General features: G+C 38.6%; 1 protein-coding gene across 2 annotated transcripts; it reads left to right on the forward strand.

The window, feature by feature from the left end:
- Positions 1 to 4,837: 4,837 nt before the first annotated feature.
- On the forward strand, positions 4,838 to 11,068 carry ccdc177 (coiled-coil domain containing 177). 2 transcript variants are annotated; one of them, XR_012341137.1, is made up of 3 exons: positions 4,838 to 5,135; positions 6,040 to 9,214; positions 10,356 to 11,068. XR_012341137.1 is itself a non-coding variant. In XM_073827053.1 (2 exons), the coding sequence occupies exon 2, from the start codon at positions 6,046 to 6,048 to the stop codon at positions 8,539 to 8,541; it is 2,496 nt and encodes an 831-aa protein (XP_073683154.1). In that variant the 5' UTR covers positions 4,838 to 5,135; positions 6,040 to 6,045; the 3' UTR covers positions 8,542 to 11,068. The 2 variants fall into 2 exon arrangements, 1 of the variants encoding a protein (XP_073683154.1); XM_073827053.1 differs by having other exon boundaries at positions 6,040 to 11,068.
- The last annotated feature ends 738 nt before the right edge of the window (positions 11,069 to 11,806 follow it).

Below are 11,806 nucleotides of genomic sequence, written 5' to 3' on the forward strand. Positions count from 1 at the left end.
ATATATATATATATATATATATATATATATATATATATATATATATATATATATATATAATAAAATAATAATGGATTTGGTTGATCATAGCATGACATTAGTTTCTTTGTTTACAATATATAGTTAACAACTAATTTAACAACCTAAGCACTAGTCAAGCACATGCTTGGTGCATCATCACTAGGCTATAAGAGTTTCTGTCTTCTGTAAAGGCAACACAATTATGGATATAATGGATGTGCATAAATTCCTGTTGCATAAAATCCAATAAATGCTAAGTCCATGCTAGTCATGCTACTATTAATGCTAGTCTTACAAGCATATAGTAAAATACTTGTACATTTGTTTAAACTGTTTTGAGCTGTTTGTTTTGAGCTGTACAGAGCATTCCATTCATAAATAATCTTCACTTCCTCCATCACTGTTTTATATCTTAGCTTCCCTTTGCTCCAGACCAGGGGCCAATTGTTCAAAAAGTTTGGTCTGGATTTGCTATCCAAGATTAGGTAACCCATTTTACTCTTGTGCCGGTTTTTCAAAGCAAAATTGGATTGGATCACCTTGATCCAGATTCAAACTTTCACAGATTTCCAAATCTAGAATACTGAGGTCTACAGAGCCCAAAAAAAGACATGGTGATGGAAAAAAAATACAATAAAAAAGATGGGAAAAAAGGCCAGTGTTTTGCATTATATTTACACAGATAACTACTTCTGACTGGTCCATCTCTGATGATTGTGCCAATGTAGTTTATAATCAGTGATTATATATATATATATATATATATATATATATATATATATATATATATATACTGTATATGTGTGTGTGTGTGTGTGTGTGTGTGTGTGTGTGTGTGTTTGGGACTAATTGTAAAGTTTTATTACATTTTTGTTCCTAAAATCCAACCTTCTGCTGGTATTCCAATTTAACTAAAATGTTTTGAACATCACAAACTAAGGATTTAATCCAGATCAAAACCAATATTGGATTTTGTGATCTAATCCGAATTCAGATTTTTTTCTTTTAACCAACCCATTTTTAAGATTTGATCCAATCCAAAGGCCAAAATCAGATTAGTTTTGAACAGCTGGTCCCAGGTGTTAGTTTGGTATCTGGTTAGCACAGTAACACTTGTATCTTCTATTGCCGGGGTCGTCAACTGGCGGACTGCAAGATGCGTCCATGCGGACCGTGAAAGCTTTTGACATAATTAAATAAAAAAAATGCCAAACGCTATTTCTAATAAATAAATTTATATCAAGCACACTAGGGTCAGCGTTTGGGTGCAATCTTCCGTGCAGTGAGGAGAGCAGAGATCGGCAGACAGATGTAGCTTTCAGTGAGTGAAAAACGTTGATGGAAAACACATTATGTTGGGGTTACGTCGCAAAATATTGTAAATATATGTTTTTATACTGTATTTTTATACATATTTATGTTTTAAACCACGACGGTGAGCCAGTGGATATCACACAAGCAAAAACTGCGCAATATGTTAAAGTGAAAGTAAAAACAGCGCTTCCGGCATCTGACGTTCACATTCTCTAACAGACAATGATAGACGAATATACTTCATATGCTGATATTAATTTACTTCCCTAATATTTCTCTTGTGCACTGAACACAGTGGGGGAAAAAATAAAAAGAAACGTATTTTGTTTAGGCTAGGCCTAAGGGTTGTTTTTGAAAGTCGGTTCTTGAAATAAAGCTCTTAATTTTCATTGATGACTGTAGTGTTAGGGGTTAAGAAAGTCTTAATTATGATTTCAGGTGGTCTTAAATGTGGGGACTGAAAGGCAAGAATTGCGATGAAACTCGTACGTCTGCTGTTGTCAAAAAGACCAATGTAAAAAAATCAGTCCATGGTTTTAAGCACCAAACACGTAGAGCTGTAAATGTTAACTGATGGATCCCATATTCATACTATATAGAACGTACTGTTTTAACGGTCATGAAGTACGTTTGAATTTAAATGTAGTACCTACTGAAGCAGTATGCGATTTCGGACGCAGCATAGACGTTTTTCCTGAACACGGAAGTAGGTCCGACTCTTAACTGAAAGAATGCTTTGCATTTCCGGTTTGCATTGTTTCTACTCAAATTAGGGTATATTCCAAGCTAATAAACTAATGTTAAACCTATTAAAATGTTTTTAAAAAGCACATGGCTCCATAGCGCCATCACTTGGCAATGTCGCAATGATCGTCATTTGTCAGTGCCTCACTTTAATGAGTGTGTAGATGACACGAAGCAGCGGACATTAGCTACATTAAAAACAGATGGACGCTATTTGAATGGGTTCCTATGGAAACCGGAACAGAAAAGCATTCAATCTGACATTAGAATTCGTAATGGCTGCGCTCATCGTTTACTCAGGAAAAAGGTCTATAGACACCGTTCGTGGCTGCTGGTAAGTGGTGTTTTCACCAGATTTAACGTTACTTATTATTATAAGAATGACGTGAATAAAAGAGATTATGCACGAGTATTTATACTTTTTTATAGTTTGTGCATGTGTAGTCTGCTCTGAAATAGCTGCCGATGATGTTAATATCGTCATGTAAAAAAACATCGTAAATCTATTGTAAAGGAGAGGGCTCCTGCAGGTCCTTAAAAACTCCTCAATTAGGTTGTATCAAATTTAGGGCCATAAAAAGTTTTATATATGTTAAATAGTATAAGAAAAGACTTAATTATAATTTAGGAGGTCTTACATTTGGGGACGGAAAGACGAGAATCGCGATAGAGCTGGATTAAACTTCAGAAGGCAATGATGTCATTGAATAAATATGCACGCTGCACATTTCAAAGTCAAAACGCGGCACTGATGTCTTTATATGAACATATCTGAAGGGACCCGACTGTCCTCAGAAACGTGTCGTTGGCATTTTCATTTAACCTCTGATAAAACAGCGTTAAGGCGCGGTCACACTAGACTTTGAGCATGCGAAATTCCTTCGGATGCTGCTGCAACGGTCGTGATATGACGTCATGCTCGGCTGCGTCTTTTTAAAAGTTAAATTCAGCACATGACACTAATAATACATTTTAAATGTAAAAACACACAATCTACTACACTTTACCGCAGTGTTGCAGTTTTAAATGTTTAAATTGAATGTTATTTTCATTCAGCTAGAGGTCATGCTGTGACGTATCGATCTCCTGTTGGTCCCACAGAGTCATGTGATACGAATTCGTTGGTCAGAGTTCACCAAGTTTGAACTTTCAGACGCAGCGAAATGCGAAAATATTTCGCATGACGAAAATATTTCGCATGACGAAAATATTTCGCATGGGCTTGCGTTTCTGGTCTAAAGCATTCGCATGCGTATGAATGGAAGTCAATGGAACGAAAAGTGCAGTGTGACCGCACCTTTAATGCTGCTTTGTGTTCTGCCGTTCCCATGGAATCCGTAGTATTTCAGCGCTCCTAAAGCGCCCCCTCGTGACAGAGAATGAATTTTTATTTCCACATTTTTCAGCTCTTTTTGGTCAAATTATTGCAATTATCGACCTAGTTGTTATGCAGCAAACACATAGAGTTGTAAATGTGAAAGATGTTAATGTGCCTTCTAAAAATCTAAACAATTAAGAAAAATATAATAAATTATAAACTCGAATTATCCGTTTTAATGGTATAAAGGCTGAAATTCCATTGTATAAGATATTTTGTTTTTGTGTGAACCTGTATCTGAATTATAAATCATGCCGTTTTATGCCTTAATATTCTACCGTCTACAATCTTACAATACAATACATCAGGGTCCACATATATTTTCAATAGTGACCACACAGAGTTTAATGTAACAGCTGTTCTTTATTATTGTGTTTAACAGAAAGAAGAAAATCTTTAGGTTTGACCATTTAATACACAACAATTTCTAATCAAAATGAATAGGTCCAAAGAAAATATTTTTAATCTTTTAAACATTAAAATGGTCTTTTATGTTCCATTTCTTTCTAAGAACTGCTTCACAGCATTGGCTGCTAGAAGCCTCTGTAATAATACGTATATCAGCAAGGAATGTGTCACAATATACAGTACAGTATTGCTGTACTGATGTTTTGAGCACAGCCCTATTTAGAGAGCCCCTTTTATAGTGATAAAAATATTACTAATTCTATTGTTTGAGTCCTGAACTAAACATAAATGCAATTAAAACTTTGAATAATGCATTATTTGTCTTATTAATGACATTGTTACTTATTACGTAAGTAACTGGATGCCTACAATGAGGTGATGGACCCGAGGGGCTCTTAAATGCCTTGTTCCAGTTGCCCTTTTTATACTTTGAGCACCTGCCCCTTTAAAGGTCTCTGCACGGCCCTGTACAGAGTTATACAATTAAAACACAGTTAGAAATGTATGTATTATATAAACGAACTAACCATTTTTTTGTTGGGTGTTAAATAATAAAACCTAAAAAAAAAAAAAAAAAAAACATTTTAATTAATATTACCTAACGCAATAAAATTCGATTTTAAGAGTGGCTCAAGTGTGCATGTTGTGTCCATTTAAAATCATCGTTGATACTAAGTAGCGCCGTTTCCTCAGAGCCACGTTATTTTTGTGCATATCGCGCCCTCTAGTGTATAGATATACTTATTACAACATTAAACAGACTGCCTCTGTCCGAACCATTTTTCTCCAAAATAACAGCTGCTGAAATTCTGTGTAGCGTTTGCAAAACTCAGTTTTAATAATAGATTAATATTATAAGCATTATTATGTAATATTATTATTAGCATTGCTATTTCTGTTGCAGAATAAGAATATAGGCTAGCTATATCATCTGTGTAAACAACACCGATATACAGTCAAATACATAACGCATGCCATCCTTGAGCATATTCATCAATACAGCATTCGCAGAATCGTTCATTCTCCGTTCATATGGTCACAACAGGAGGACAAAGGGCTGAATATGTACGATATTTTTAGAGCGCAGTCACACGGAGGCGGAGCACGGATGCTTCACGGCCAAGGATGCGAGTGTCAAACAGCAGGTGGAGACTGACTGCTAAAGGAAAGAACCAGACGGAAACCGTCCACAGAATCTAAACGCATTTGATGAGGAAGAGGGGAAATATCAGTGACCTGATCCGCTCTGAATGAGTGGGCCCTAAAAGCGGTAAGACAATTTTTTTTATGGTCGTGATTTTTGCGTCTTGCCCTGTGTTCTTGTGGGCAAGTGTTTTCTAGCGCATTTATGTCATCAGATATTATTGCGCTGGGTGTGATAGGGACCGCATACTGTATGTAAAATCAAAACATCTGCTCTGAAGAACAATCGACAAAATGAGAGGCTGTTTTAAGCATTTGTTTTTTTAGATGGCTCTTGCAGTGTTTTCTTTTAAAATAGCGTTTCTGTACTGCATAAACAACATCTGTCTTGTTGGGGCCTATAAAACTATAAAACCTATGTTGTTTATCGAAGCTAGCTATGCACATAGCCTACACAACCGAATGTGTCACTAATATGCAGTGAACGATACATTACATAATTTTGACATTATAAAATCACATAAAATTGTGACAATTCTGTTTTGGAGTGAGTAGCTGTGTTATTGATGTTTAAAGGCATTATTACAGACAGACCAACAGATAGATAGATAGATAGATAGATAGATAGATAGATAGATAGATAGATAGATAGATAGATAGATAGATAGATAGATGCAGAGAAGAGACATTAAAATGGTTTTACATACATGCATGATTGCATTTGAATCACAGACCCCAAAAATAGCAGCTGCATGAGTTCTTTAATATTGCCCAGCATGCATGTGTAACCTTATGTAATTACCCTGAGGCAGGAACAGTCATCACATACAGAAGCAGAGCGTAAAAAATATGCATGTGTGTGCAAGCTTTGTGGCGTCCCTCAACCTTAGATAGCACTCTTAAGCCTTGATCTCTAGACAGAACATAATAATCCCTGTGATTCCACAAATCTGCTTGAGAGTTATCCAGCACTGTCACTGAAACACTGCAATATTCATTTTTTTGTGTGTGTGTTCTGTCTTTTTATACAGTGAACCATGGTGGACCCATTGGAACCCGATGACCAGAGTAAATTCAGAGGGGCTCAGTTTGAAAGTCCCACTGCAGCCTCTGAAGCACCATGCCTACCTGAGCCAGGTGATGATAGAGAAAAAGATGTTAGTGTGGATTCCAGCCCACAGACAGAGCCCAGTACTGAACCTGTACCGAGTTCTCAAGAACCATACCAGCAGCAAAACAGTCAACCAGAAGAGCAAAAACTACATCTGGACCTTTTTAATTTTGACTCACCAGCTGCAGAAGGCAGTCGGTATGTACTGACAAGCCCTCGATCTCTTGAGGCATGCGCACGCTGTGGAGTCAAACCTGTGGAGCTTCTGCCTCGTCCACTGTCTGATTTTGCCCGTGAGGCACCCGGCCGGAGTATGCGCGTTGCCGCAGGAATGTTTGAAATATATGAGCGGGATAGACATGCTAAACTCAGACACTGCAGAGAGGAGAGAGAACGGATTATCAGAGAGGAGAAGAGGCGAATTCTGCAGGCTGCTCTCAACAATAATGGTGGTACTCTGGCTTCAGAGAAGTCACAAGAAACTGTAAATGCTGGATTGTCTCAACAAACCAATCACAGTTTAGCAAATCCAGCCCCCCAAATAGCACCCACTTGCAGCACTGCACCCAAAAAACAATCTACATCAACTACCCCTAAAAGCGTGACAGCAGGGTCAGGACTAGTTACTACAGTGTCCACATTCAGCTCTCCCCAAGTTTTAAAAGCCAGTCCAGTAAACCCTGCTCCTACTGCTAAAGGAACTTCTGCAAAAAAGTCTAAGTCCCTTGAAGCTGAATCTGGTGGAAAACCTTCAAAAATCCAACGATCGATTCAATCAGCTCCAGGAGGTCAGGGCTCAAAAAAAACTCCCACTGCTCATACAAAGGCTCCAAATACTTTCCCCAGATCAATACAAAAACCTTCTTCCTTTCCAAGGACACCAACCTCACTTGCCCCAATAGTGTCAAAATCTGCTGTCCAAAGTCCTGCCAATGGCATTACAAGTACATTTGCACAGCATAACGGGCACATCATCTCCAAATCAAAGGTTAGATGCAGAAGCCACTCACTGGAGTCTTTGCAGCGCAAGCGTGACACCTTTTGTTCCTCTAATGCTTCAACAACGAACACCACAACTACCACATGTACCTCCTCTGAATCTGCTTCCTCATCCTATAGCTGGGATGGGGCGAGAGATCACTGGGCTAAGACATCAAGCCCTCGTGCCCGCACTTTAGCTACCTTTAACTCCCTGATGGGTCGCAGTTTGAGCTTGGGAGACCTTAGCCACTCTCCACAGACTATGCAAAAAGTGGAGCGCATTGTAAAAGAGGTGAAACGGCGAGGACTTAAAGCTGTTCCAGAACGTGACCGAAAGATTGCTGCACTAATGCTAGCCAGGTACCAAGAGGAGGACATAATGAGCCAGACACGCTATGTAGCCCACCTGCAATGGGACAGTGAGAGGCGACTAGAAGAGCTGCGACGGGAACGTGAAGAGCGGGAGAAACAGAGGGCTGTGCAGCAGTGCCAGCGTGCATGGCAGTCACAGGTTTCTACCCGCCAGCGCTGGCTCAACAAGCAGGAGCGTGAAGCTGCAGAATCAAAACTTCGGCAAGCATTGGAAAATGAGGAGCGTTGGAAGGAATTGGCTGAGCAACAAGAACGTAGCCGGTTGCAGAAATTGCAACAGGCCGCTCGTGAGGAGAAACACAAGAAGGCATTGCAAGAACAGAACCTTAAAGCTCTGGAGGAGGAGCGAACAGCCATTCTTGAGCAAGAGAAACTGCTCCTCAAGGAGAAACTGACCATTGCTGAGCTGAAGCGGCAAGAGCGAGAGCACCAAATTCAAGAGGAGCGCCGTGGACTCAACCGTGCCGAAAAGAGGCGCCATGCAGCTCTTATCCAAGAGATTGCACGTCGTGAAGTGGATGAGCGTGAAGAAGCACGGAGGACTGCCGAAGAGAAGCTAAGTAGGTCTTTGGAGAACTATGAGCAGATACAAGAGAAACGTGGGCAAGAGTTAAAGGAGAAAGCTAAGCGCGAAGAGAAGCAGATCCTGAAAGCAAGGCGTGCCGCTGAGCTACGTGAGCAACAGCAGAAGGAACAGATGGAGGCGAGGGCTAGGGAAGCCGAAAGACGAGCACAACAAGCCGCTCAAGTAGCTGAAGACCGAGCGCGGGAGAAGGCCCAACGTGCGGTGCAAAGCAGGCAGGAAAAAGAAAGACTTCAAAGGCTTAACCGTCAACGCGTAGAGGAGGAGGAGAAACAACGCCGCCTAGATTTGTTGCAGTCCATTGAACGCAAACTGGAAAAAAGTGAACAAATTTTCAGAGAAAAACGTGCTGTGTTGGAAAGTGCCCGATCCGTGGCGCGTGCGTCTTTCCATGTGCGGGACCGTGTTCGTGAAGAGACAAACATGCGCACCTTTGACAAGATGGCCCTGGAGGCTCAGTTAAAAGCAAATTTAGTTGAGAAGTGAGCGCTACAACTGTGCAAACTAAATGATCTTTCCATGCACATCTGTCTAGAAATAAGCTGTGCTTGAGCCTACATGCTAGCCTCATCACCAAACTACAGCAACAATTTTGATGGTCATGCTCTCAAGTGTTGTATCTATAGATTCATTTATTCCTGATGCTGGATCATTTTCATCATGTCATCTAAAAGAAATATTTTTCTGTATTTATATATTTTAAATGTTAATCTAAGAACTTTGTGCTTATGTGTGGATGATCATATGTCGGGGCATGATTGTTTTTTGTAACTTGGCAGCCGTGTCGCTTTGAGAGCTGTATATAAAGAGTTCATTGTTTACAAGGAAGTTTGGCACTATGGCAACAGTGATGGCTTCTTTCTAAGGGTGGCTTTATTTTTTAAAGGGAAAGAAAGGGGGACAGGATGCTTCTCCCAGAGTAAATCATTTGAGGGAGATTCTTGTTTTAGGAATCTAGGCCATAGGAGAGTGAGCCATGACTTGACTGTGTGTAAACCAAACTCTAGCTGAATGCTGACCCAGCATTACATCCTAGAGTCAGGACATGACAAAGAATGATCTCAGCACAGTGTAACTGCTGATGAAGCACAGGAGTCTTTGGTCAGCAACAGACCCATCAGGGCTCAAATCCATACTGACATCCCCTGCATTCCTTCAGGTGTGCTAATTTCTTTTCTTTTGTTTAACAAGCTTCATTTTTGGTATTCTGTTTCACATATAGCATGTTCAAAATGGAATACTAGCCAATATTTACTGCGCAGTATACATTGTATACTCTCTACTATTTGTAAAAATAGTAAGGCATCATGTACGGTATAATGTACAATGATCCAGTCATAATTGCAAAACACTAAACATCAACACTCAGAAATATTTGACCTCTGAATACAACTGAAAAACCAGTATCCATTTTCTGAGGGCTACATTATTGTAATATGACACTACCTCATCCCATTGCATGCAAATATAATTAAGTTATAACTTGGGAATTCATATGATTTCTTTTTGGGTTAAAATGTCAACTTTTGACAGTCCAATAAAATAACGACCTAAATACAAAAAGTGGAGTGCATTGCATTGTGGGATACAATGTTCTTTTGGTATACTGCATATTTTTTATAGCAGGACTATGCACAGGACACATACTAAGCTATATACTGTACTGTAGAAATAGTAGACGCAGTATTACAGCTTGGTATTTTGAACATTGCCTGAACATTAATGGCTAATGCATGTCCACTATCATCACATTAAAATAAATCTTATGTGATGATAATGAAAGACCACTGAAGCCAATAAGAATATTCGTATTACATAACACTTTAGTATTTACATTTTAACGTGAGTAGGCATAGGAATATAACATATAAGACACAGGACGTTATACAAAAAATGCCATGTCATTCTGGTACATATCTAGAGGACAGGATTGAAGGAGATCTCACATCGATATCTGTGAGAAAAGCACTGCAGTAGGCATTACAATTCCTATGAGAGCTTAACCCACACTGATGCTTGTCATGGCAGCCATCTGTCACAGGCTTTTTTGTACTGTACAGCAGTCAACAACCTTTTTAGGGCGAGCACATTTTAAGTGCTTCTATGTGCAGGCTCTTTGGATAATTACTGGATGATAACTGCACAACACATTTATATATTTAGTCGAAATCATGCCATATTTGTTATCCAAGCAAGTCTGACACTGCAGATTAATTATTATGTTATTTTATATAGCAGATTGTAAAGCAAATTTTCTGTGCAATAATTGATTGTTATCTGGTTTGTCTTTTCTGACGCAGGTTTGGGAGTGGAGAAGATGATGTTGACATCTGTGGCCTAATTCAGTAAAAATAACCCTCAAGAGACTGCAAATTTCACTTTGATCACGGGTCCCTATTCCCTTTCTGGCAGTGACTCAGCTACACATGACGTAATTGGAAGGTTTAATAAACACTGAAGCCATTTTACTTCCAGCTCCTCCAGATGGCACATCAACACCACTTTTAATATCATAAAAAGTCCCAGAAACAATATCGTTATTGTATACATTATTGTATCAGGAGTGAAATTTTGTTGCTTTTTAAATGGGAGCAGAATGGTGTTGAATAATAACCAAGCTAATAGTCTCTATTTCATGAAGGTGGTCAAAAAAGGATTCTAAATGTAATTCATATTTAAGTCATAACAAAGCTTCATAGGGCCAGTGACAAAGCAAGTGTTAATTATAGATTAATTAAAAAAATAAAACCGATGGCTTTATTAAAATTGACATTTCTGCATATCAATTTTGCAGCAGTACATTTTGCCAGCAATGACATAATGATGATTGTAGCGTTCTTTTATTTTAAGCATTAAAACTATATCTCATCGTTATATTTTTACTTTTTTTTATTATAGTAATGATAATAAGTTTTCTGAAATTTCTGTAGGCTGCAGATGCTTCATTGCTAGTTTGTTAAAAAGTGAAATGCAGGGTGATGCATTACTTGAGAACCAACAATTCAGTTTTAAAACTGGCATATTGTATTCAAAAAATAAATAAATAAAAATCTGAATTATTTTGTGTTATGCTTCTACAATGCTATATGAATTCACATTATGTCAGATTTTTTAAATACATTTGGAAGGGTTAATAAACTCATGCGGTAACTACGTATTTTGTCAAAATTCAGTTCTAGCTGAAATCTTGTTATCTCTGTCTTGTGATAGACAGGTTGGGCTCAACTGTGTCATAGAGTGCAACAGTCGAGTTTCGAAGTAAAAATATAATTCATTTTCTCTGTTAAGAAATAGATTTTTAAGGAAAACTCATAAGCCTTTGAAGACAGGTCTGCTTAAAGATGTAATAGAGAACTCCCTACACTCTCAAATTATTTTTAATTTGATAATGTCATTTGCAAGGCTTCATGGGATTGTAGTCCCCCCCCCAAATCTATTATCTAGGCCTAGTCTTCTACTGAAGACTAAAGATTTTTAACTCAAACCATTGCAGTCTGTCAGTCATATAATGGCAGTCAATGGGCACCAAATATTTGAGAGTAAAAAAAACAAAAAACAAAGACAAAACCAAATTAAACCCTGCGGCTTGTGACTAAACATTGAGGTGTTAAGACACAAAACGATAAGTCTGTGCAAGAAACAACAGTATTTATATCATTATTTGCCTCTGATCCACTGCAACATTGAACTGTATTGAGCGACTTTAAAACAGCCAGAGCATGACGCGTCAATGTGCTCTGGCAATGTAGTC

This window comes from Garra rufa, chromosome 21, assembly GCF_049309525.1.
Source record: "Garra rufa chromosome 21, GarRuf1.0, whole genome shotgun sequence".
NCBI lineage: Eukaryota > Metazoa > Chordata > Actinopteri > Cypriniformes > Cyprinidae > Garra > Garra rufa.

Bases quoted from the DNA above. Each gene is read 5' to 3' on its own strand.
- ccdc177 (XM_073827053.1), top strand. From the start codon at position 6,046: ATGGTGGACCCATTGGAACCCGATGACCAGAGTAAATTCAGAGGGGCT.